Raw genomic sequence first — 26,546 nt, 5'->3', positions numbered from 1 at the left:
GAAATACTCATAGACTCCAAATGGAAGTGTCAAGTAGGCATTTGGATATATAAACATAAAGTTCAGGATACAGGTTACAACTTGAGATAATCATTTGTGAGTTGTGAGGATTTGGCCTGGAGGTTGGCGAACTATAGCCTACAAGCCAGATCTAGCCTACTTTTTTGTAAGTCTCTGAACTAAGACCTATTTTTGTAAGTCTCTGAACTAAGAATGGCTTTTACACTTTCAGTTGGTTGAAAAAAGTCAAAGAATAATATGTGAAAATTGTATTAAATTCAAACTTCAGCATCTGTAAGTTTTATCAGAATACACCCATGTCCATTAGTTTACACACTGTCCGACCCTGCTTAGCTTCCAAGAACAGACAAGATCAGGCACATTCAGGGTGGCATGGCCGCAGACATGCTGTGACTTTTTAAAAAGTTACCAGGGCAAACCCATCATGTCAAAATAAGAAAAGTGGCACTCAAATGTAAATGTGGTGTTTATTATTTAATAAGGCTATTGGTGTGCTAGATGAATACAATATACATTGACCTTACTAGATTAAAGACTCATCTTAATATTCCTCACAGGAAAGTAAGAGTCATAAAAAAAAATAGAAAATTTAAAGTAGAATATTTCACCACAGAATTTCCTTATAAAAATAAAAAATGGAAAAGAAACTGCAACTAAGTCTAAGTAGTTCATGTGCTAGCGAGGCAAGGGAACCTATTTACCGATGTGAGTTCATGAAATCATATTCAATTGCAGTAGCCAAAGAATGTGTTGCTTAAGACTATGAACCACTAAGTGAGAACAGTTGCTCAAAGAGTTGAAGAAATCAACATCAATTACAAAAAACAGGTGAATGATTTCAAGTGTTTTTTCTTGGTTCTTGACCACTTCACAGATGTTACCAATACTATTGGTGTTGTTTATTTGAGGAATCAATGATGAGTTTTAAGTGACTCAAGAATTAGCCTGTCTATGGCCATGCCACCCTGAACAAGCCTGATCCCATCTGATCTCGGAAGCTAAGCAGGGCCAGGCTTGGTTATTACTTGGAAGACCAGGTGCTGTAGGCGTAAAAAATAAAAAATAAGGGATTGTAACCTGACAAGTTCCTTGCAGTCTGTGAGATCAACCAAGGGTTGCCTTGCCTAAAATAATAATAATAATAATAATAATAATAATAATAATAATAATAATAATTAGCCTCTATACATAGTCCATGTGGAATAATTACCAGTAAGAATATCTTTAAAGAAGTTGAAAAAAAAAACAAGTTTTACTGTGGGTTTTTGAACTCGGGACTTAGATTGAAATTTTGCTGAATGGAAAGAACCACACTCAGCCACTACTAGTAACCACTTAATGGCTTTGATAACTAGCTTCTGTTGCAGACTTGACAACGTTTCTTAATGAACTCAACCTAAAATTATAAGGTAAAATAGCACCTATATCCATAACTTGTACTGCTGTAAAGTGATTTTGATAACATTGTCTGAATCACAAATAATGTCAGGCTGCTTTATGCAGGATGTCAAAAGTTAAAACAAGAAACAAGATCATCATTCCCACATAAACGTGTAGTAGCTATATTTTCCAAGCTCAAAAAAACAGCTCCAGCAGCATTTTCAGGACATTGATATAACCACAAAGGAAATTTCCGTACTTCAAAATCCATTTAACTGTGCAATTAAGCCAAGTCTACCTAACTCAACTGGAAGTAATAAAACTGCAATGTCACGGTGTCACGCTAAAATATCAAGAGAAGAATCCAATAGAATTTTACAGATGCCTTCAAACGATGAATGCGCTTGAGTAAAATCATAAGTTTGTGTATTGATTGTATTTGGCAGTACTATCTGTGTGAAAAACATTTTAAAATCTGAATTAAGAGGAAAATGTTTGTGATAGATTTTAAAGATAGGGGACACTTAACTTTGAACTCCAATTAAGCAAAATGTTATACCAAAAAAATCCATTATTTTCATTAATAGATTATTATATTTTTCATTTTAATAATTTTTAATTATTGTACTTTTGATTTTACCAATAAAATTTATTCTTTGTTATACAAGTACCTACATAATATTCTCATTTTTTTTTGTTGTCCCTCCACATCCCAAATTATTTACTATTTGGCCCTTTACAGAAAATGTCTGCCAATGCTTGCTCTAGAAAAATGCAAAAAATCTATAGCGACAGCATATTAGTGGTTGCTTGTGGATGGGGGACTTGCAGAGGGGCAAGTAAGAGAGATTTTAAACATCACCAGGAAACTTTTGGGGGGATGGATATGCTCACTATTGTGATTGTAATAATGGTTTTTACAGGTGTATACATGTCAAAACATGAAATTTGCACTTTAATCATGTGTAATTTATTGTATTTTAATTATACCTCAATTAAGCAGTTTTAAAAAATTAATTCTGAGTTGATAAATTACAATGACTTGAATTCAGTTCCACAACTTTCTTATCTGTAATTCTGGGCACTGATTAGGAAAGAACAGGATTCTGAAACTTGGAATAGGAATGCCTAATTGAACCACAATGAAACTGATAATCTTAAATACCCAAATTTTCTGAGTCTCTCATGCCAGTAGAATCATCTCAAGGGGACCAGTGCTCCTTTCTTGAAAACTCTGTGACAACTTCATCTGAGACAGAGTCCTTGGAAGGAGATGATTATCCTGAAGGGCACAACTACTTCTGTTGCCATTAGACCCATAATGAGGGGCAATCTCCGTGTGCTCGAGGATTGAGGTGCACACTATAATCCAGGAGGAAATAACATATAGCAAAATAAGTGCAAGACTTGCTCGTATTTATCAGCAGAAACCTGGAGAATGTGTGTGGAAGGGGATCCTAAGGTTGTTAGACCAAATAGAGCAAAGTGCAGCACTAGGTTGCATCAAATTCATTGGTATGGGTGTACTTAGTAGAGACTCTGGATTTAATGCGTTGACTCATGAAGCTGGAAGTGGCCCTAACAGTTTACTTGGTAAGCTGACTGAAACCTGAACTTGACAGTGGCCTACCTTTAATGAAGTTGAGATGCCAGAACTTCCCTGCCATGGTGTAGAGTAAAAAACCCAAAGGCTTAGGGAGATAGGAATATCAGAGTATATTTGTCATGTGAAATGAACATACTCACCCCCTAATTATATTCCACAAGAAGACCTATAAGACACTTCCTTCACTAAGGCATTAAGAAATACATTGGTGAGAAAAGCACCTGCATTATTATTTTCAAATAATTTTTAATTGCAGTTGCCATATATTAGTTTCAGGTGTACAACATGGTGATTAGACATTTAAATAACTTACAAAGTGGTCACTCTGCTAAATCTAGTACCCATCTAACACCATACATATTTTTACAGTATTGACTATATTCCTTATGCTATACTTTATCTCATAACTATTTTGTAACTATCAATTTGTGCTTCTTAATCCCTTCCCCTTTTTCACTCAACCCCACAATCTCCCTCCCATATGGCAACCATCAAAAAGTTCTCAGTATCCATGAGTTTATTTTATTCTTTAGAGTCCACGTGTAAGTGAAATCATATGGCATTTGTCTATGACTTACTCTACTCAGCACAATAACTCTAGGTCCATCCATGTTGTTCCAGATGGCAAGATTTCATTATTTTATAGCTGAGTAATATTCCATTTGTAGATATGTACCACTTCTTATTCATTCATCCATTGATGGACACCCTGGTTGCCTTTATATTTCAACTATTGTAAATAATGCTGCAATAAACATATGGATTCATACATCCCTTTGAAGTAGTGTTTTGATTTTCTTTGGATAAATACCTAGGAAGTGGGATAATTGGGTCCTTGTCTCTCATAATAGCCTTTGTTTTAACGTCTATATTTTTTTCTGGTATAAGTATTGCTACCCCAGCTTTCTTTTGTTTCCATTTTCATGAAACATCTTTTTCCATCTCTTTACCTTCAGTCTGTGTGTCTTTCGATGTGAAGTACGTCTCATGTAGGAAGCACATGTAAAAGCACCTGCATTATTAAAAACCTCTGTTGTTGCTCTTTGTGTAAGCCAGGTATTACTGTGGAGGATGGCACCACTGAAATGGGCTCCTGATTTCAGTGGGGATAAGTAGCAAAGGCCACATGACAGTATAATGCCGCTAAAGATGGGTGTGTCTGCTCTAAAGGGCAGCAGAGACCTACCAGTTATCAGAATGCCTTAGCCCCATTGGCAGTGACTAATTGATCAGCATGTTTCTAAAAACAATAGTTGGCCAAACCACTGTTTACTAGTGACTGTATGTTAGGGAAAAGAAAATATCCAGACCTTTTGAGGATTACTAGATACTAGCTCTGAATTGACACTAATTCCTAAGTACCCAAATGCCACTGTGGCCTACCAAAGTGGGAGCTTACAGGTAAAAGGAGTCTTAGCTCAAGCCCAACTCAGAGAGGGCTCAGCTGACCCACGGTCCCGCCCTGTGGTCATTTTCAAGTTCCTGAGAGTATAATTGGAATAGACATCAATGGCAACTGGCAGAAGCCCCACATTGGTTCTGTGATTCATGGAGTAAGAACATTACGGCAGGAAGAGTTAAGAGAAAGCCCCTGGAACATCCATTTCCTATCAAGACAGTTAACTAGAAGCAATATCACATCCCTGGGGGAAGTGCAGAGATTAATACCACCCTCAAAAACTTGAATGGCAGGAGTTTGACCTGTACAGACATCAGATGGATCTTGAATGACTGTGGACTATTGAAACTTCATCAGTTGGTGACTCTAATTGTAGCTGCTGTCTCAGATGCAGTACCCTTACTGGAACAAATCAACACACTCCCTGGCATGGTGGAATGCTTACTAAAGATTCAGTTATGGTGTCGCTTGGAAGACCACATCCTAAAAGGATGGGTTTCTATTATACAGGATGGAGTATATGCTGTAATCAGAGACCATTATATGGTGCTGTCTCCCCTACAGCCAGAGTACATGAGTTTGAGAATCATGCAGTGAAAATGAATCTTGCTCTTCTCACTATTATAATTACCCACTTGCAGAATTTTCCCTTCTCATCTCAGCAACTTTGAGCTGTTAAATATGTGTGTGTGTGTACATATGTATGTGTATGTGTGTGTATATATATATATATCATGTTATATATATCATCTTCTTTTCTCTCTCATAATACTTCAGTGTGTATTTACTAATAATATACTTTTACGTATCTATAGAGTTATCACATTCAGAAAATTTATCAAAGATGTAATACTGCATAACCTATATTCCAAATTCATCAATCTTCCCCATAATGTCTTTTGGGGGAAGGAACAGTGACTATCTTTTATAGCACTTTTTTCCTAGATCTAGGCTAGGATCAAGTATTTCACTTAGTTGTTAGTCACTTTAGCCTCTTTTTAAATCTGGAACAGTTCAACTTTTCTTTGGCTGCCATACCATGGACATTTTTGAGGAATACAGTCATTATTTCTCCTATGTTCCTTCTTTTAATGTGCACATGTATATATGTGTATTAACACTGTGAATGCATAGGTTCTTCTTTTATTCAATGAGTTATAATCTGTTACTATACTTATTTTGATGCTCAAATTGTGCCAGATTTGGGCTCTTTGATGTCCTTATAATTTTTTTTTAGAACTTATTTTCTGGCTCAAGCTCATCTTCAAGCTCATCTGGTACCTTCTTTACTCCTGCCCAGGCTGCAATCAGCCATTTCTTCAAGAAGCCCTAGGTCCTTTCTGTGGAATGATATTTAGAAAGCAAGATTTGAGAACTAGATATGTGTAAATCCATCTATCTGTCTATCTTATTTTTTCCACAAATTCTATACTGATACTTCCTGTTCTGATTCTCACAAAACTTTTGGTCACTTCTCTCATTCCATATATGTTTCTCCCTACTTCCCCAGTGAGAACCCTGGCTCCTAACAACGTCTATATATTTACTTGTGTGCTCAATCTACAACACAGCCAATAGTTTCAGAATGGTCACAGCCTTGCCTTACAGCAAATCTGCTAAGAATAATTCAAGATTTATCTGCTGTTATTTTTTCTTTAGACAGAGGGTGCTTGAAAGTTGCTTGAATCAGTCCTATTTTTTCCCATTCAGTGTTATTTTTATTAATCTAAAATAGAGTTGGGTTCATTTATTTACGTTTATATTCAGATTTTAGATACCCATCACCTCTGTTGATTTAATTTTTTGAATGTTGACCATTAACATGTGTTGAAAATGCAAAACTATATGAAAAGGTATACTCAAGGAAGTTTGTCTTCTCCTCAATCAGAGCTCTGTGGCTTCCTTCAAGAAGAATGTAACCAAATAACCCATCATAGGTAACCAATTTTGTTTTCGGTTTAGCCTTGTTGAGTTTTTCTTTGCGAAAATTTGCAGATACATTTATGTTCTCTTATTTCCCCTTCTTCCTTGCACAAAGGTAACATAGTTTACACTCTTTTGAACTTTGCTTTCTTCACTTTAACAACATGTCCTGGAAATCACTCCATATCAAGTCAGTGGTATAATTTCTAAATGGCATATAAGACATTTCATTCATTTACCAATTAAGTGCCTGTGTGCCAGCCAAGTTGGAAATGAATAAAATACAGTCCTTTAATATCCTTAGACTCCAGTGGAAAGGAGAGGCAAAATCATCACAGTGCTCTGAGAGCCCAGAAGAGGGAGTCAATAACAGGATGTTTGAAAGGACTCGACAGCAGAGCTTAAAGAATGAGAAAGCAGGTGAAAAACAGCACGTATAAAGGCAGAGTTGAATAAGGGGAAAGCATGTTGTGGAAATGGAAGTTTAACAGGGCTAAAACTTAGAATTGGGTGTGGGAAAAGGCAGTGGGTGGGGGAAACAGGCGTGTCCATAACGAGGCTGGAGAGGTGGCATGGCACCAGCTGGTACAGGTAATGCCAGGAAAAAGCTGGACTGTGTTATTTAGCTATCCAAGTCTTTAAAATACCACTCAGATCCATTCAGTTCAAAGTACCTAAATGACTGCCTGCATTGAGCTAGGTACTGCAAGAGCAGTAAGATCCCAACCCTCAGGGAGCTGATACTAGCAAGAAGACAGAATTCAAGGAGCTCTTAAAGAAAGTGTGGAAAATTGCAGGGCAAGCACACAAAAAGGGAGACTAACACACTTGCAGCTAGAAGTGACTCAGCAGGAGTGAAGGAATACTTCCCTAAGAGTAAGGCAGATTTTTATCTAGGTGTGTGCATTTTGTGGGAGAGAGGGTTTGAGAAGAACTCCAATGCTAATGCCTAGAGTGAACTGAGTCTGAGATATTGAAACTTTTACTGGGATTAAGTCCACAGACACATTATTGCTTTACTCCATTCTCTACACGGCAAAAGGCTTTTAAAATAGAAATCTTACCTCTTTGTTTTCTGTAAAAGGCTCCCCACTGCTTTGAGGATAATGTCCCTCTTAAAAATCTGTCTCCAGTTTCATTTGTTTTTAACCTCCACCTTCTTTAATTTTATTCTCCAGCCATGCTGAAGTTTTCTTAGCTTGTTCCATTCTATTCCCCCTGCCTAGAAATCCATCACCCAACCCTGGATTAGGTGTCGTTCCTGCTTTCATAGTTCTCTGTTCTTCACCTAGACTTCTCATCTAACTCAATCCACCACTAGCCTGAACTCACTGAGGGCAGGAAGTGGTTTAATTGGTTGTATCCAGAGCATCTAGCCCAAACAATTTCAGATGAATGAGGGCTACCCTCACCGCAGTTGGGTGGAGCATTTTGAACTAGACCCTAGGAACTTTGTCCTTCAGTCTCTTTATTACCACCACAGTTTAAGGGTTCACTCTAGCGCATTAAGAAACCATTTAGGTTTAAAATAATTGAAGATTAAATAATTTAGGAGTAGGCACAGACATCTGCAAAGATCGGCGTCCTCAAACCGATAACTTTAATGCCCAACAATCTTATTTAAAATAGATAAGGTAGAGAATAGCTCCTAACGAAACCCGCCATCGCCACCGAGCAGCCACTTGTCTAGTCCCGGGATTTTTTTGCAATTTGACTCCGCCCAAAGGCCCCCAAATGGCGGAAGAACTGCACGCTACGTCTTGATGGCTCACACTACTGCGGAGGCATCCCGACGCTGCGCCGGCGGCGTGGGCGGGGCAGCCGGCTCTTCCTCTCCGCTTCTTCGGTTCCTCCCCCAGCGCTTCACACGCTCATTGTGAAGCGACAGCGGCCGGCCGTCTCTAGGGCTGTGGGAGACCTAGAGACCCTAAATCCTTGGCGCGCGTGAGCGCCCGCGATGCTCCTTCCCCATTCCAAAGCCTAGGGGCGCGAGGTTCACCTTTCTTTATTCTCTCCCGCCCGAGCTAACCGCCTCGGTGAGCGCGGACAGCGCGCCGCCGCTCCCTCCCCTGCCCCTCCCCCTTCGGGAGCTCCCGCCCGCGCGCGCTTCCCCCTCCCTTTCGCCGGCGACGCGCACGCGCGCCAGGCCGGCTCGCGCCCTCTCGCTTTCCTCCAGCCCGCGAGACCCCCCTCCCCTTCCGCCTCGCGGCGCTTTCTCGCACCGCGGTCTTCTATATCCAACCCCGACGCCGCGGGGCTCCCCCCCGCCCGCCAACGGCGGGTCCCCAGCTTCCCAATTCCCCTTGCTTCCCGCTCTCTCCGGCAGGGGCCTAGCCCCGGCCTCTTCTCTCCCTCCCTTCCCCCTAATTCCCCTTCCGGACGCTGCCATCATGTTGAAGCCTCAGCCGCCACAACAGACTTCCCAGCCCCAGCAGCCGCCCCCCACGCAACAGGCCGTGGCCCGCCGGCCTGCCGGGGGCACCAGCCCTCCCAACGGCGGCCTCCCGGCGCCTCTAGCCTCCGCCTCGGCTCCCCCAGGGCCTCCCGCGGCCGCTTCCCCCTGCCTGGGGCCTGCAGCCGCTGCCGGGAGCGGACTCCGTCGGGGACCCGAGGGCATCTTGGCACCGCAGCCGCCGCCGCCGCAGCAGCAGCAGCATCAGGAGAGGCCAGGGCCAGCGGCTATCGGCGGCACCAGGTGAGAAGGGGTGGGTTTCCCGGCGCTGGAGCCCAGGCTGCGGGGCGGCGGCGACTCGGTTCCGGCCCGGTGGCTGGGACTTAATTACAGCCGCGCGTGATGGGCTCCTAGCCTGGCCGCTACTGAGGGGCGCCAGGGGGAGTGGGGAGCTCTCTTTGGGGCTGGGGGGTGGGCCCCCTCAAATCCTAACAGGTCGGAAGAAAAGGGTTCCCCGGCAGCCACTGGGGCATTTAGGGGCCCTGCTCCACTCTCAGAGCCTAGTCAGGACTCGCGGCTGGGCCTTAAGGGCAGCCAGGGCGCATCCCGCCAACACCGTCGGAACGAAGAGTTGGGGGGGGTGAAGAGGTGATCGGGGTCCCCGGCTCCATTACCAAGGAGGGTCTCGCGGTCCCGGTTTTCAGCCAATGGGGAGTCAGCTGCGGGAAGGGGTCCCCGGCTGTAGCCAATGGAGGGGGGGCGCGCGGCCCACAGTTTGGCCAATGGGGAGGGAGGGACTTGGGAGCGGGTGGCCACCTCCTCCTTCCCGGTCTGGCCAGTAGGAGGGGAGCGGGGTGGGCGGGGGCGACGGAAGGAGAGGCAACTGGGAGGACTGCAGGCCGGGAACCTCCAACGCGCGCGCGCGCGCTCATTACGTACGTGTGCGTGGATGCTCTTGTCTTATGACCCAGGCATTCGCGAGCCCGGGGTAACATGGGGCAGTGGCTGGGAGTGTGCGTGGAGGGAGTTCGTGGCTGAGTGGTGGACACCCCACTCGGGTTCTTATGAGTATGGGTTAATGGAATTGAGCGTGGCGATACACGCAGGCGCAGAGGGTTCTGATAGCGGGAGGAGGGTGTTTGAAGAGGCCCGTGGGTTTTAGTGCGCAGGCGCAGACCGGGCGAGGCCTCCCTGTGGATGGCTCTTGCGGCTGCGCTGTCCCCCAGCCCCGCCAACGGCCCTCTCATCACCCTCAACCGCCGGTTACATCAGCCAGCGAAGAGCAGGGTTACCAGGCCATTGATGACCCCTCCCAGAGTGGGTAACGGGCTGAATGAGTAAAGAGGTCGAGGAGGTGGGCTATAAAGGGAGTACCCTTCTCCCAGTGCTTGAGGCATAGAGTTGCTGAAAATGATTGTCTTTCTTATTTCGGAGGTAATGTACTTGAGCTAGGTACTTCCGAATCTTCACTCTCTGTTTTCACCTTTATATTTGAGGTGGGTTATTGGTTATTGAATACTTTATCATTGGTCTGTTGGAAGCAGTCCTGACTTCTTGGAGAAAGTGAGATGGTTGTGTTGAATATACTGTTAAAGCAATTGACAACAGTTGTTGATTGAGGTCTGTTTTACTGGCATTTGGAAGAAATATGTTTAGTGGCTTGTAATGCCTATGCCTTTATGAGATGAGAGTTTGAAAATCTTTTTGATTAATTGTAACCTAAATCAGCATCTTCACATGGTATGATTTTGGGATACAAAGTCCTTTGTAATTAATTGTGTAAGAGGGATTGAACAGATTTAACTTAGTTGTTTCATTTTCTTACAGGGGACAAAGCACAGGAAAGGGACCCCCACAGTCACCGGTGAGTGCCTTTTCCTTCGCCAAGGTAGAGGTGTAAAAGACACCTGTCCTATATGTGAGGATATAGGACAGTTGAGGTGCAGAAATTGTCAGGTGGGTTCAGAAGACCAGGGGCCCAGCACATATAGGTGAGTGGGTATGGAGTGTGGGCTTTTAAAAGGAAAGTGTGGTGTTGACTGGCTATTTCTCTGTTTCTCCTGTTACTGACAGGTTTTTGAGGGTGTCTACAACAATTCCAGAATGCTGCACTTTCTTACAGCTGTTGTGGTAAGTGGGTACCTAACCACTGGGTTGTTTGAGGAATGTAATGCATCTCTTTGCTGGAGACACTTCTTATTTTTCCCACTCTCCCAGGGCTCCACTTGTGATGTAAAGGTGAAGAATGGTACCACCTATGAAGGTATCTTCAAGACTCTGAGCTCAAAGGTCAGTGTACTCAAATTAGCTTATTTTTAGAGTTGCATGGAAGGAGGATGATGAAATAGTCTCATTGAAGATGTGAATTGAGTGGTATTGGTCAGTGTTTTGGCCATTAGTTATTTCCGTGCTGAAAATAGTGCTGCAAGCCGTGAAAGACATGGGTGTGAAATTTGAGGGCTGGGTACTTTCATGTTAAAATGCTTAATTTTAAGATATAAATTTTTAAGTTTGGGACTTTCGCTAAGTCCTATGGCTGATGTTGAGAAGACATCGCATGTTGGGAAAAGTTTAGAAAGGGTAAAAGAAAAATAGTCATATTTTCGCTTTCACACTTCTTGATACTGACCTTTGGGTGTTGGGCAATGGGTCTTTTTTAGTTTGAACTAGCAGTAGATGCTGTGCACCGGAAAGCATCTGAGCCAGCAGGTGGCCCTCGACGGGAAGACATTGTGGACACCATGGTGTTTAAGCCAAGTGATGTCATGCTTGTCCACTTCCGAAATGTTGACTTCAATTATGCTACTAAAGGTACTGTGTCAGGCTGTTATGTCAGAGCCACTTCGTGCGAGTGGAGAGGTTAGAGCAGTTACAGGATGACTTGATTTCACTCCCTACTCCCACACATCACCACCCTCTTTACCATTTTTTTTCTGAAGAAGACTGCTGGATTTTTCTTGAGAACGTGTCTTGATGTTTAAGATAAAGTGGGATGAATTTGATTTATGTTTTGGTTCTTCATATTTGTTTTCAACTTCTTGCTCCTTTTGAACTATTAAGATGAGGCTTTTTATGTTGATGCCTGCCCAACCCCCACTCACAAGCCAGGAGACACACACACTTTTCTATGCTTCCGAACTACTTGGGGAGGAGGGGATTGTAAAGAAGGAAGGAAATAACACCTGACTCCTGATCTTCAACTCTGCCCCCACAGATAAGTTCACTGATTCAGCCATTGCCATGAACTCGAAGGTGAATGGAGAGCACAAAGAGAAGGTTCTTCAGCGCTGGGAGGGGGGTGACAGCAACAGCGATGACTACGACCTCGAGTCTGATATGGTATAGTTTCCTTCCCTGACCCTGTGAGCTGGGCAGCCCTGCTGCCAGTGTGTGGAATATAGACACATCATTCCTGGAACCGAGTTGCCGCTGGGGAGGGAGGAGGAAAATCTTTTACTATTGCTTGCTCATGGCAGTCAGATTCCAAATGGAAGGGTACAGAAAAGAACAAAACAAAAATAACTGTTTTCCCACTATTTGTGATTAACTACTTTTTAACATTTGCTTCGTCTTTTTTTTAACTTAACAAAAAGTCAGACAAGTCTAAGTACCATGTAGGCCCATTTCTCTTCTGAAAAACAACTACCGTACTTTGAATCATTTAAAATTTCTCATGAGTGAATGCATTGTTAGCTATTTACACAAGAATTTACTTTTCCTGTCTGTTTTTGAACGTCTTATGTGAATACCTAGCTCTAGTTCATTACTTTTTAACTATTGTTTACTGTTCTGTTTATATATGTGCCCATTTATGTATACCTACCAAATCGTATTTATCCCTTTCTTTACTGATTGGTGTTCTATTGCCATTATTTTGCTATTGAAAATAGTGCCTTACTGAATTTTTAAAACATGTATCCCATGCATATATACCGAAATTATTCTGAAAATGGATTTGTTAGGTCTCAAGGCTTCACTTTTCCTAGTTATTGCCAATTTGCACCACGTTCGGTATTTCTAGTTGATATTCCCACCGGCCATGTTTTTTTCCACTCTTGGTTTGGCTAGATTTTTAAATTTATCAACCTGATGGAGAATGACAAGCCATTATTGTTTTCCTTGCTGGGATTTTTTTTTTAATTGGCAAAATTAAAAAATTTTTTTTTCAATTATAGTTGACATTTAGTATTAGTTTCAAGTACACAGTGTAGTGGTTAGACAAAATTCACGAAGGGATTCTCCCCACCCCACCCCCCAAATTTATCTAGTACCTACCTGACATGCTATAAATATATATACACATATATGTGTTTGTGTATATATATATACGTGTGTGTGTATATATATAGTTATTAAGTATTAGTGAGTGTGTTTTTTGTTATATTTTACGTCTCTGTGACGGTTTTGTAACTACCAATTTGTATTTTTTAATCCCTTCACCTTTTCATCCAACTTACAACCCCCCTCCCATTTAGCAACCACCAGTTTCTCTGTACCTATGAGTCTGTTTCTATTTTGTTTGTTCATTTTATTCTTTAGGTTCCACACATAAGCAAGATTGTGTGGTACTTGCTTTTCTCTCTGACTTGTTTCACATAGCATAATATGCTCTGTATCCATTCCTGTTGTCTCATCTTTGCTGGGTTTTAAAACATTTTCCCTCCTCCTCCTTCCTAGTCTAATGGATGGGACCCCAACGAAATGTTCAAATTCAATGAAGAGAATTATGGTGTAAAGACCACCTATGATAGCAGTCTCTCTTCTTACACGTGAGTATTTTGGTGGTACAGTTTGAGGTGTGGGGTCACCAATAAAAGGGCAGGTCTCTAGGTGGAGCATAGCTTTTATTCTTGTTTTTCTGGGTGTAAGTGTCCCTCAGATTCAGAGGTGACCATTAAATATACTGAGTTGCTAAAGGGGTTAACTGTCTGCATACCTGAGCTTGTGACAGGACTAATGGAAGTGTTTTTTCTTTTTCCCCTTTTGTCCCCGGCACTGGGATGGTGGTGGTCTGTGTGGTGATCCTCTCAGGGTGCCCTTAGAGAAGGACAACTCAGAAGAGTTTCGTCAGCGGGAGCTGCGTGCAGCCCAGTTGGCTCGGGAGATTGAATCGAGCCCCCAGTACCGCCTGCGGATCGCCATGGAGAATGATGATGGGCGTACTGAAGAGGAGAAGCACAGTGCAGTCCAGCGGCAGGGGTCAGGACGAGAGAGTCCCAGCTTGGCGTCTAGGTAATTGTTGAGGGCAGCCTGGCCTGTTTGGGGCTCATCGTATGGGCCAGGGCTTGGACCAAGAACTTTATACTTTCTTGTTTTAGCTTCACAGCCATATGAGATGTAGATTAAGAAATAGTTATCTGAATTTCAGTCTAGAAACCTAGAATGGTTAAGTGATCTGCCCACGGTAATGAGGCTAAAGCTTATGGATTTAGGTGAAAAAATTATTTTTAGAGTTTTGATATATATTTGTGTGTGTGTGTGTATATTCATCCATATCTATGTCTTATTGTTTGTGAAAATTAAATCAAACTGCATGAAAATCTGTCTTGTAAACACCTTGAACTACAATGTTGTGATACTTCCTTTTTCATAGGTCAGGGGTAATAGAATTGTGAGGCACTGGCCAGGTTGGTCAGGTCAGGGTTGACACACAAGGTCATAAGCCTGCAGCTGCAGAACATGTAACTAGGACAGATCTTCAGGTGGGATAGTGCAGAAAGCTGGAGCCAGGCATTTCGCGTATGCACGTGTGTGTTGGAGTGGGAGGTGGACTTTAGAAAGAAGGGCTTCATTTTTCCAAGGGTTTTGTGGCTGCTTGACCTTATTTGAACTCTCTCCCCCAGGGACGGAAAGTATGTTCCTCTACCCCAACGAGTTCGGGAAGGTCCCCGGGGAGGAGTTCGATGCAGCAGTTCCCGGGGCGGCCGGCCTGGCCTTAGCTCTTTGCCACCTCGTGGCCCTCACCATCTTGATAATAGCAGCCCTGGCCCAGGTTCTGAAACACGTGGTATTAATGGAGGTGAGTTATGAAGCAGATTTTTGTGGGGGGCCGGGAAGGGGAGACAGTAAGGAAGTGGGAAGGATAATTGAAAGAACTTAGATGGGTTTTGGAAGGATCATGTGTTGGTGGTAATGTAATAGCAAGTACTCTCCCTCTTTTTTTCCTTGTCTTGAAAAAAAAAAAAAATAGGCCCTTCCCGCATGTCTCCTAAGGCACAGCGACCTCTGAGAGGTGCTAAAACCCTGTCTTCACCCAGTAGTAGGCCTTCTGGAGAAGCTTCTGTTCCACCCTCTTCTGCAGGTAAGATTTTAGCAGTGTTAAATGAATGGATAGAAATTCGTGGAAGGATATAAATGTCAGTGTTTGGAGTGCTGTCAAAGGTGTTTTGGGGGTTTGGATTTATGCTTTTTAGGAAAAAATTTTTCAGTTTCTCTTGTGCAGAAACCCCAGCATAGCAATCTGTGAGTGTGCCTGGTGGCAGATGTCTTTTGTTTAAGTTAGTTGCCAACATTTAAAACAAGAAAAATCATAGAAAGTCTCCAGTTTCTTTGAAATACAGGAAGTTTTGCTAGCACTGACCTATTTTGCTGTATAGCTCCAGTTGGCTGGAACTGAGTCATGACTGTCCCTTTAAATCTTTCATGGTGCCCATGAGGCCATTTTACCTGCTTATGTTACCTGTCTTGCTCTTCTAGGCATTTAGGTTTGTGGTATAAAAGAGTAGATAAACTTTTTTTGGTGTTTCTAGTAAGTCCTTTGTACTCATTGCTTAGTGACCAGCAGTAACCATTGTACAGCTTTCCCTTTTCTTTCAGTGGGCCGGATGTATCCCCCACGCTCCCCCAAGTCGGCTGCCCCTGCCCCAGTCTCAGCTTCCTGTCTTGAGTCTCCCATTGGCTCAACAGTACCGACCTCTTCAGCTTCCATCCCTGTGACATCATCAATTGTGGACCCTGGAGTAGGCTCCGTTTCTCCAGCTTCTCCAAAGATCTCACTGGCTCCCACAGATGGTAAGAGCCAGATGGTTGAGGGCTGTGGACAATGTGAAGTGTGGTTCTGGACAAAAGGACCTTCAGGCATCTGTCTCTTCTTGCTCAGTAAAAGAACTTTCGGCCAAGGAACCTGGGAGAACTCTGGAGTCCCAGGAGCTGTCTCGGATATCTGGGAAAGGTGAGGATTGTTCTTTTCTGCTGAAAAAAAAAAAACAGATTAGAAGAGCATTTCAGTCAGGAAAGTTGTTGGAAATTAGAAACAATGTCTCTTAGTTCTTTGATCCTAATTTCTCTGATAGGATTCTCAAGAGCTCCTCTGTTGTTGTTTTGGTGGTTTTGTTGTTTCTCATGTGTAGCTACTGGCACTGTGTAGCCACTTTGAGAAAATAAATGTATATTTTCTCCTTTTTTACTGTTTCTAATAGTCTCTGGCCTTCAGAATGAACAGAAACGCTTTCAACTGGAAGAACTGAGAAAGTTCGGAGCCCAGTTTAAGGTGAGAAGGGTGAGAATGAACTAGGATGTTAGTTGAAGTTGAAGAAGGTGCTGGGGGCATAGGTGAAGAGGCATAGGATTAGGTGAATTAGAAGTAATGAGAGCAAGGATGAAAGAAGGAAGCAGGGCCTGGGGTCTGGACTAGACAGTGCTGTATGTGTGGTTCTTTCCTTTCAGCTTCAGCCTAGTAGCTCTCCTGAAACCAGCCTGGATCCTTTTTCTCCTCGGATCTTAAAGGAAGAGGCCAAAGGGAAGGAGAAAGAAGTTGATGGTCTGTTGACTTCAGAGTCCATGGGGTCCCCGGTCTCTTCCAAGACAGAATCCATATTGGATAAGGAGGACAAACTGCCCCTGCCACCAGCAGGAGGCACTGAAGGGCCAGATCAGCCTCCACCACCTTGCCCAAGCCAAACCGGCAGCCCCCCAGTGGGCCTCATCAAGGGAGATGACAAGGATGAGGGCCCTGTTGCTGAGTGAGTGGAGTGGGGAGCTGGGTGGGTATCGGGATGAGGAGTGAGCGATGAGGATTTACTTAGTTTTTCTCTTACAGACAAGTGAAGAAGTCAACATTGAACCCCAATGCCAAGGAGTTCAATCCCACAAAGCCTCTGCTGTCTGTGGTGAGATGGGATGGGAGAATATGGACTTTGTTTTCCACAAAGGAGATTGGGGAGTAGGGTAACAACACTGAAGCGGGGAGCACTTGACTGTCAGGCAGTAAGAGGTGACATCGTGAAAGTATAGAGATAGCATCAGTTGGGCTGGTTTGGTGAAAACAGGTTTCAGGGCTGAGTGGCAAAGAATGTGATATTTCTGACAAGTACTTATGGGTTTCTCTCTGGGACTTAGCATTTGGCTTAAGGAGTATCTGAATGTGATAGTTATGAGCATGGGCTTCTTTTGGGTCCACTGATTTGGCTTAAACCATTGTACCTGTAAGCTTTATGTTCTTGGACTAGCCATGTAATTTCTCTGTTTCCTCATCTATAATTTTAGAGTACCCCCATGTCATAGGGTTTGATGTGAGGCTTAACCAAGATAAAGTGTAGCATCTGTTTGGCACAGAGCACTCCACAAATGCTGTTGCTATATAGGTCGGGGCCGGGGAGTGGAAGGAGATAGAAAAATCGGGAGATAGTTTACATATGTTGTCTCTCATCTCTTACAGAATAAATCCACCAGTACTCCAACTTCTCCGGGGCCCCGTACTCATTCAACTCCCTCCATCCCGGTGCTGACAGCAGGCCAAAGTGGGCTGTATAGCCCTCAGTACATTTCCTACATACCTCAGATCCACATGGGACCAGCTGTCCAGGTAAGAGACGAAGTGGGCCCAGGTTAAGTAAGAGGTTTGGTTGGGCTAGCTGAGGGACCAGGTCGCGCTTTTTCTGGGCATTTATAAACAAGTTGTTTAGCCTCATCTCTGTTTGTTACTAGGCACCTCAGATGTATCCATATCCTGTATCCAACTCAGTGCCTGGACAGCAGGGCAAGTACCGGGGAGCAAAAGGTGAGCAGGGTCTGGAGGTGCAATCAGTGGGGCTACCTAATGCCTCCTGGCAGATGGCGCTTGAGCTCTGCACTCTTTCCCCCCCACCCCCAGGCTCCCTGCCCCCCCAGCGCTCGGACCAACACCAGCCAGCCTCAGCCCCTCCAATGATGCAGGCCGCCGCTGCTGCTGGCCCACCTCTGGTGGCTGCCACACCTTATTCTTCCTACATCCCCTACAACCCACAGCAGTTCCCAGGCCAGCCTACCATGATGCAGCCCATGGCCCACTATCCCTCACAGGTGACTGAGGCACAGGAGGGACATGGGGATGCAGGATCCCTGCTAGAGATCCCATCTTCTTCACCTCCTAGACTCAGAGGAGCTGCGTGAGAGAGGCAGGCATTGTTCTGAGTGGTGGTGTTAGATTTGAGCTTTAGTCCTGGCTCCAGTAGGACTTGTGGCAAGGCACTTGAACACCCAGGCCTTAGTTTTTTTCTATAAAATGTTGATAAAGTAGCATCTACATAGTTGGGCGATTGTGAATGTTGAACAGTGTAGTTGTGATAAAGCCAGAGTAGTGCTGTGCACAGGTTATGCCTTCCAAGTCCTCTGCTGTGCCAACCATTTCTCTCCTTGCCACTCCAGCCGGTGTTTGCCCCCATGCTTCAAAGCAACCCACGCATGCTGACGTCAGGGAGCCATCCCCAGGCCATTGTGTCATCCTCCACTCCTCAGTACCCTTCTGCAGAGCAGCCCACCCCCCAAGCCCTTTATGGTGAGTTCTGCTGTACCATCCCCCTCCAGGCTGTGCTCCTCAGCTCCTCCAGTGTGCTCAGCACTTACTCTTTCCATCTTTTCTGCTGTAGCCACTGTTCACCAGTCCTATCCACACCATGCCACGCAACTCCATGCCCACCAGCCGCAGCCGGCCACCACGCCTACTGGGAGCCAGCCACAGTCCCAGCATGCAGCCCCTAGTCCTGTCCAGGTGCCTGCCATGGGGGATCTGAGTGACTGGGGCAGGGATGGGTGGTTGGAAGTGAGGGATAGAGCTTGGGGTAATTCCCCAGTGGGGTGGTTAAGAGGTCAGCAGGTGAAAGGCCTGGATACCAGAGGAACGGGTGGCACTCACCCTTCCCCTCCCCCTGACAGCACCAGGCGGGGCAGGCCCCACACCTGGGCAGTGGACAGCCACAGCAGAATCTGTACCACCCAGGGGCCCTGACAGGCACGCCGCCTTCTCTGCCACCGGGACCTTCTGCCCAGTCCCCTCAGAGCAGCTTTCCCCAGCCAGCTGCTGTGTATGCCATCCATGCCCACCAGCAGCTGCCCCACGGCTTCACCAACATGGCCCATGTTACCCAGGTAAGAGCCCAGAGGGACCTGCTTCTTCTGGCTCTGTTCTGCTGTGAGGACCTTAACCATGGGACTATCCCATTCCTGAGTCTGTGGTGTCGCCTTTACTTAGTGCTGTGTCAAGGTCCTGTGGTGCTCCTGGCTACTTTCTTTTCTCTGCAGGCCCATGTCCAAACTGGAATCACAGCAGCCCCGCCCCCTCACCCTGGGGCTCCCCACCCGCCCCAGGTGATGCTGCTGCACCCACCCCAGAGCCATGGGGGCCCCCCCCAAGGCGCAGTGCCCCAGAGTGGGGTGCCTGCACTCTCAGCTTCCACACCCTCACCCTACCCCTACATCGGACACCCCCAAGGTGAGCAGCCTGGCCAGGCGCCTGGATTTCCAGGAGGAGCCGATGACAGGATTCGTGAGTTCTCGTTAGCTGGGGGAATTTGGCATGGAAGAGCTGATGGGCTGCAGGTGGGGCAGGATGCACGGGTTCTGGGTGGGGAGTGAGGGGTCTTGGAGGCAGGGCTGTCCCACAGGGCGCCCGCCGACCTGCACCTGTCTGTGAAGTATGTAGGGTGGGCAGAAGCCACAGTCGCCGCCGCCAGGGGCTTGCTCCTGGCTCTGTCCTTTGCTTCCCTCCGTCCTCGCTCAGTTGTGATCCAGCAGCCCCCCTCCCCACTGCCTCCCCAGCTCTCAGTGACCCCGACTGTCTCCTGACTTAGCCGAGGTAAGGTCAGCGCAGCAGACAGGGCCAGGCTGGGGTGTGGGGGGCTGAGCTGGGCACACGAGTAAGGGCTCTGGCTCACTGGGAAACAGCGTTTGATCTGTGCTTCTGACAGCCCCATGAGACACCTTGAGGAGGCCGCTCCCACCCAAACACTCCCCCCCACACCCCACACTGGACGGCATTGGATGAAGGGACAGCTGCTTGGGTTCTAATGCTCCTGCTCTCTTCTCTTTCCCCTCCAACCAGTTCAATCTCATCCCTCCCAGCAGCTCCCCTTCCACCCCCCGGGGAACTGAAGATTGTCCTGGCCGCGACCTGAGACCTCCATGAGTGGAGGGAAGAGTGATCTATGTCTCTTCCCCCAGCAGCTCGGACCATCCCAGCCCCCAAATCCTCATTTTCCCCTGCCCTGGGGCTGGGGAATTCCTGCCAAGCACCTTGAATGGGAGGGGCCTCAGTGGGCAGGGCCAGGGTCCAGCGAGGTGGGAGGTTCCTTCTCTGCCCCTGCCCATCCCCACCCCATCTTGCCCTCCCATCCTCTTACCTCTCCCCTGCTGGAGACGGAAGATCTTTTATTTTCTATTATTTATAATCTCAGACTTGGGCCCCCTGTTCTTTCTTCCCCATTAACTTGAGTGACCTGTGTGAGAGACAGATGCCCTACAAGGATGGTTGGACAAGGACTTTTACTTTTTATTACATAAAAATATAAAAAAAATTAAAAAAAAAAATAAAATTTTAAACTAACTTAACCTGCCTGTAGTTTTCTCTTTGGGGATAGCCGTCAGTCTTAAATGTAGGACGTGGTTCCTGAGATGGTCATTGTAGCTCTATAGCCTTGAGGATGGTGCCCTTTTGGTTATGACTACTGTTGGTCACCCAACTTCCCAGTTGACTTTTCTCACCTCAAAATTGGACTCATCTTGGGGTGTGATTTGAAGTTTTCATTTTTAAGTGCCTTGTGAATAATTTATGTTCACTGCTTTATACTGAAAAGCACTTTAGTGTACATGGCCACCGGAAACAGGCCTGACTGGTGAGAAGTCTTGGGTGCAGGTGAGACCTATAAAGGCAAAGCTGCTAGTGGGAGAATAGGGGGTTGAGATTTAGAGGAGCAGGAGATAAACTAGGGGTTAAGGACAGGACAAGAACCACCAAGCTTGGGGGATTGGGTAGAAAAAACAGGCCTCAGAGGTGTTTTTTTTTTTTTAAGGAGGTAGTTTGGAATTCTTACTCTGACATGGCCTTGGTCGTCTGTCTGTGAAATGGAGATAATTTTACCCTTAGGGGATTGAGGATGAAACTGGTGCTCAGTGGTAGGCAGGGGGATTTCAGCTCTGACCAAAGGCAGAGAAAATTGAGACCAGGACAGGACAAATGAAGATTAGATACTGGGAAAGATTTTTCCAGGGTGTGAAGATCTGAAATCTGGTGGACATGGGGGTTGAGGGAGGGGAGGGGGAGGTATGAGATAAATCTGTGAAAAAAGGCATTGTCTATAGCAGGTAATTGGCTGCTAAAATAGGTTGTTTTGAGGTCCTAAGTTAAAGAGTTCTCTTAAGGGATGTCTGTTGGGGTTGAGCAGTGATGGAAGGAAGCAGGCACGGGAAATCTTTCAGTTGGGCTGAGGGGACACAGGTATCTAGTACTGTGAGTGATATAACACTGCTTACTGAGTAGTCTTTTTGATGCTTTATGGAAGGACTGTAGATTGGTTTTATCTTATTCCTAAGAGCAGAAATCTTGAAGTTGGAACTTCACCTCCAGTAAGGAGTCCCCCATGAGACTTTCTGGCTTCATCTTGGACACCAAGGGTAAAACAAGCAAACCTGCCTTGAGTTCTTAAGTCCTCCTTCCCTTGGGCCTCTTTCAGTTTGCCTCTGCTCTGGAGTCATAGATGAAGTTCTGTTTCTCAAAACGGCTCTCAGGTTGGAGGGCCTCTCCTTTTAGGACTAATCAGTAGGTTGTCTGAATATACTCATTTGTCAGGATCCAAGTTTGAAAGGTGGCCATTAATTCCTGCTGAATGTTAACTTCTGTTTGGAGTCAGCATCCTCATCAGTTATTTTAAGTTTAAAAAAAAATCTCAGCATTTTATCCGCTATGTTTTTGATAAATAGCCTTTTTCTTGATTTTAACCCATTTCCCATTTGTTCTGAGAATACTTACTGGCAGTGCTTGAGGCAGTAGCATCTACCCCTAGATAACTCGTGGATTAGTCCTAACCTTACCTTCAAAGTTTGCCATGAAATATCTTGCTTTATTATTTTTGCATTGCTCTAGTATAGCAATAGTCTTTGGAAATATGACATTCTATTTATAGCATTCTGTTTTCAGTAGTGTTTCCATTTATGAAGTAACTAATTCTTGATTGCTGTAAATGCTAAACCCTAGAAAATGTAGCATTCCTATGCATATTAACACTGCCAGTGAGCAGCACTTTTTTTTTTTTTCAAATGGGAAAAGGGTTAAACCTCAATAAACAAGAAAAAGAAACCATTCTACAACTTCTCAAACCTGTTTGGAATTAAGACACGGTTAATCAAGTACCTCTTAGGTGCTGCTTCTAGTGGTAAGATACAGTCTCTAGTATCAAAGCTTAAACAAAGGTAGCTAGACATTTAACAGCCTAGTAATTACTCAAGGAAGAAATAAGGTGGATTTGGCACCTAAGCAGAGCCCATGCTGGCTCCAAGTGATAAAATCTTTTGCACTATCTCCCAGAAGGATAGCCAGTCTTTGGGTTCTCCCTTAAATTTTCACAGCAGTACTGACAGCTTTTTTAAAAAGGAACTTTTCCAGCCTACACCACAGAGATGAACTCCTGAGGCTAGAGAGAACTCAGTTAAAATGGCTCAGGGGTATCGCAAAGCCCATCTGTCCCGGGCTTCAGTCCCATTTTTATATTCTTTCTTCCTTCCAACTTACACAAAGGACAGGAGAGCCAGGCTAGCTTACTATTCACAGAACAGTTTATTGACCTACCTCACCTGGCAGGCCACATGGCCTCTTCTGGCAGGGGAAGTGTCAGTCTAGCTGCAACTGCTAAGTTGCAGTCTATGCCCTGGGAAGGGGGCACCAGAAGGAGTGAACACTGGCCAGTGCAGCCCTGAACACAGCCTGAACACAGGTGCAGACTCAACTCCACTTGACATTCTTGTCCTCCTCAGTCATGACTGGTGTATCGGTGACAAGGCCGGTGCCGATGGTCCGGTTGCCATCTCGCAGGGTAAAACGCTGACCTTTTTCTAAGATCATTGGTTGCCGTAAGATTAGGCTAAGCTTCAGGTCCTCCCCAGGCATGGCAAGCTCCTGGAGGGGGCAGAGACAGGAATTATGCAGGCCTTCAGGATGCCTTCATTCCAAGTGTTTGCTGGCTACCCATGTTAAAGTTTATGGGGAAATGCAGCAGGATGATTCTGGGGACAGCTTCATTCCAGTGGTCAGGCAAATGCAAGTATATGCAAAGGCAAAAAAAGACCAGTGACACTGTTCTTAAAGTACACACAGGAGAAAAAATGTTGACATTTTGGATTATGCAGGTTTCTTAGTCATGGACTTCTTTGAGCTCTGTGTATAGAAACGCTCAAGAAGAGGAATCCTTTTCTGGGAAGTCTTCCTGTGGGTAAATGCCAGTAAAGCTACATTTTTAGCCTAAGGAATACTGGATGAGGGCTTGCTCCCCCTGAATCCATTGGTCCAGACCCTTCCATCACTAGTTTCATTTTTATCTTCAGTCAGCCTCTCTTTACCTAAGGAAGTCCCCATCCTGTCACAAGTTTGGACCTGTGAGGCAAAGCTTATATGAAGAGTGCCCCTTCTGCTCCTTCACGTTCTCCATACCCACCATACCTTCCCTGGAGGTAAGATGACACGACAGGCCATGTCCCAAGTCAGGGAGAACATGACAGGCATGAAATGGGACACAAAGGGCTTGTGGCGGCCACCTTCCTCTTTGCTGAGAATGTAAACCTGGAAAAGAACAAGTGACTAGAAACACTGCTTCTCTAGGGGTCAGTTTGGCTCAGGCCTGCCCACCATCATCTGAAGCCCTCACCTGTGCCTCCACCTTCTGGTGGGGCTGGATGGAACCTGGCTTGGCCATGACCAGGCCACGCCTCAGGTCTTCTCGCTTCAAGCCTCGAACTAGGGCCCCCAGGTTATCACCTGCCTCTGCCCTCTCCAAGCTCTTATGGAACATCTCGATGCCTAGGAAGGAGGATAAAAGACAAGGGAAGATGTTCTGGATCAAAAAGGCGGCACAGGGGATCTGCAAGAAGAGAGATCATCCTGGAGCCAGCTCCTGGGTCCCAAGGCTTCCTTCCTATACCTGTCACCACAGTGCGAATGTTCTTGTTATGTCCCAGGAATTCACACTCATCTCCCTTCTTCAAAATTCCACGTTCTAGCGTACCTGTCACCACCGTGCCCCGGCCTAGGAGGGTACAAAACAGAACATCAGAGACCCTTGGTGAGGCTCTTGGTAGGGAAAACAAAAATCAATGAGCACAGTCCTCACCAGGAATAGAGTAAACTGACTCTACAGGCAACAGGAAAGGCTTCTCCAGATCCCGGGTAGGCACCGGGATGTGAGTGTCCACAGCATCCAGCAGCTTCTGCACAGACTTCAGGCCTAGTTCAGGGTCACGTTGCTATGGGCGGAGGTGACAGGACTCTAAAATTTTCATTCTGCTTACGAAGAACCACTCCCCAGACTCAGAGCAGAGCTCTAGATGCCCATCCAGCCCCATCCTCTGCCACGGCAGCCCCTGCCTGACCCTGCCTTCACCTCAAGGGCACAGAGGGCAGAGCCTATGATGACTGGAGTCTCTTCCCCTTTGTAGCCAAATTCAGTGAGCAGTTCTCGGATCTCCAGCTCTACTAGCTCCACCATCTCAGAGTCCTGGACGGCATCTGCCTTGTTCACATATACTACCACGTGCTCAACTCCAATCTGTAGATAGAAAGAGAGATGGCGTCCTGAGTGGCCCAACTCCTCACTTTACATCTTTCCACTCCTACCCAAGCTCTGCATACCTGTTTGGCCAATAATAAGTGCTCTCTGGTCTGGGGCATGGGGCCGTCATTGGCTGCCACCACCAAGATGCAGCCATCAAGGGGGGCAGTGCCTGTGATCATATTCTGGGTAAGGAGAAGAGAGAAAACATTCAGCCTACGTCAAGAACCTCCTCAGCTCCACATCCATCTAGCCAAGAATAGCAGTTAAGAACTGAGGCTCACCTTTCTTTGCCATGAAGAGATGGCAGAGAAAAGTAAGCCATGCCCACAAATTCATGATCTCAAACCTATACATCTTCAGTATCTGAACCTCCTCCCCACAAGTCTAATATTTTTCCTGACAGGAGGCAGCTCTTGGCTGTCCCCAGCAATGCTCTCACCTTAACATAATCTGCGTGACCCGGGCAGTCTGTGTGGGCATAGTGGCGGGCGGCAGTGCTATACTCCACATGGGCTGCATTGATGGTGATACCACGGGCTCGCTCCTCTGGAGCATTGTCAATTTCCTCGTACTTCTTATACTTGGCCCCACCTCCCTCAGCTAAAACTAATGGAGGGAAGAGAACACACCTCTCAGCCAAAGTTGCAGAGATAGAAGCAGGGCTCAGGCCACACCCCCTGGGTCCTTCCCATCTAAACAAGGGACAGCCTGGGATGATAATCCCCTCCCTCAACTCCTCAGCAGAGGTAACCCAGGCAGAAAGAAATGTTAAAAGTCCTTAAGATCCTGCCCAGCGTCGCCTCTGCTCATGAGGCTGTCCCCACAGTTGGAGAGAGGCCATTCAGGGTCCCCCCAATTTATGCATCACAAAGTTCTTCATGTTCAGGGGAAATCTGTCTCCTGCATCTTCCAATCTACCGCCCACCTGAGTTCTGGGCTCCTGGGACTAAACACCTCCAGCAGCCCCTCTGCTGGTGCCGCCTCCCTGGCTCCAGGTCCCGCCAGCAGAGCGGGTGCTGCCGGATGCCCCCACTCCAACCCCGCTTACTTTTCGTGATGGCCGCGGTCAGTGTGGTCTTGCCGTGGTCGACATGGCCAATGGTACCCACGTTCACATGGGGCTTGTCGCGCACATAGATCTTCTTGGCCTCCACAGCCAGGCCGCGGGACAAGAGAGACAGTGCCGGAGCCTTCGGCGGCCGCAATAGAACCTGCAGTACTGAGGTCGGACTGGCGCCCAGACCTGCCGAAGCAAAGGTTTGGAGTCAGGGCCCAGGTCCAAGCCTGGCCACCACGGACGACCCCTATAGGTCCCCAGCCCGCCACCGTTCTCCCTTCCCCCTCACCGCTGAAGAGGGGCGTCGTGCGCAGCAAGGTGGTAGCCGCCATCGTGGTCGTACTCACGCCCCGAGGACCGGGTACCGAGTATCCGGTGCCCGCGCGTGCACTAAGGAACGATCAATGGCAACTGGAAGACACTTCCGGCGGAAGTGAAGGCCGGGAGGGCAAGTCCGGGCGCCTCTAGCCACCAGTGTTTATGGCCAGCTCTGCCGACTTCCGGGCGCGGGACGGAAGACGTCCAGGGAGGTAAATGCTGGCGTCTCGGGGGCGGGGCGGCGTGGAGGTCTCCATGACATACTCGGGCCTCGCGGGAGGAGGGAGTCCACGCAGTCCTCTCTAGAGGCGCCGGGAGAGGGAGTTGTGGAGCATCCCATGATGCACCAGCGTCCCGGAGGCTGCCGAGTGTTGGTGTTCCCAGGGAGGAAGGCTGTACTTGTGCTTAACACGGGAGTCCGGTGGCACTAGACCGGGTCC

General features: G+C 46.4%; 2 protein-coding genes across 33 annotated transcripts; one reads left to right on the top strand and one right to left on the bottom strand.

The window, feature by feature from the left end:
* Nucleotides 1-8,459: 8,459 nt before the first annotated feature.
* ATXN2L (ataxin 2 like) lies at nucleotides 8,460-20,523 on the top strand. Of its 32 annotated transcripts, none has more exons than XM_036225431.1 (24): nucleotides 8,460-9,024; nucleotides 10,549-10,585; nucleotides 10,795-10,851; nucleotides 10,939-11,010; nucleotides 11,382-11,532; nucleotides 11,936-12,060; nucleotides 13,399-13,490; nucleotides 13,753-13,953; nucleotides 14,565-14,740; nucleotides 14,912-15,022; nucleotides 15,538-15,732; nucleotides 15,821-15,892; nucleotides 16,140-16,210; nucleotides 16,387-16,682; nucleotides 16,760-16,829; nucleotides 17,378-17,524; nucleotides 17,647-17,719; nucleotides 17,813-18,000; nucleotides 18,346-18,475; nucleotides 18,567-18,688; nucleotides 18,853-19,065; nucleotides 19,219-19,408; nucleotides 19,735-19,771; nucleotides 20,018-20,523. In XM_036225431.1, exons 1-23 carry the CDS (start codon nucleotides 8,720-8,722, stop codon nucleotides 19,764-19,766), a joined length of 3,126 nt encoding a protein of 1,041 aa, XP_036081324.1. In that variant the 5' UTR covers nucleotides 8,460-8,719; the 3' UTR covers nucleotides 19,767-19,771; nucleotides 20,018-20,523. The 32 variants fall into 32 exon arrangements, with proteins under 32 accessions (XP_036081324.1, XP_036081310.1, XP_036081309.1 ...); XM_036225417.1 differs by having other exon boundaries at nucleotides 19,612-19,771; nucleotides 20,041-20,523; XM_036225416.1 differs by having other exon boundaries at nucleotides 19,612-19,771.
* Nucleotides 20,524-22,721: 2,198 nt separating this feature from the next.
* On the bottom strand, nucleotides 22,722-26,224 carry TUFM (Tu translation elongation factor, mitochondrial). Its single transcript, XM_016154969.2, has 10 exons — nucleotides 26,078-26,224; nucleotides 25,780-25,974; nucleotides 25,171-25,337; nucleotides 24,809-24,913; nucleotides 24,561-24,725; nucleotides 24,291-24,423; nucleotides 24,102-24,206; nucleotides 23,829-23,980; nucleotides 23,624-23,743; nucleotides 22,722-23,083 (listed from the first exon to the last, which is right to left on the bottom strand). Exons 1-10 carry the CDS (start codon nucleotides 26,118-26,120, stop codon nucleotides 22,910-22,912), a joined length of 1,359 nt encoding a protein of 452 aa, XP_016010455.1. The 5' UTR covers nucleotides 26,121-26,224; the 3' UTR covers nucleotides 22,722-22,909.
* Between the last annotated feature and the right edge of the window lie 322 nt (nucleotides 26,225-26,546).

Source organism: Rousettus aegyptiacus, unplaced genomic scaffold, assembly GCF_014176215.1.
Source record: "Rousettus aegyptiacus isolate mRouAeg1 unplaced genomic scaffold, mRouAeg1.p scaffold_m13_p_8, whole genome shotgun sequence".
Taxonomy (NCBI): domain Eukaryota; kingdom Metazoa; phylum Chordata; class Mammalia; order Chiroptera; family Pteropodidae; genus Rousettus; species Rousettus aegyptiacus.
Note: the sequence above shows the minus strand (reverse complement) of the source record. Positions and strands in the feature narration are given on the sequence as shown.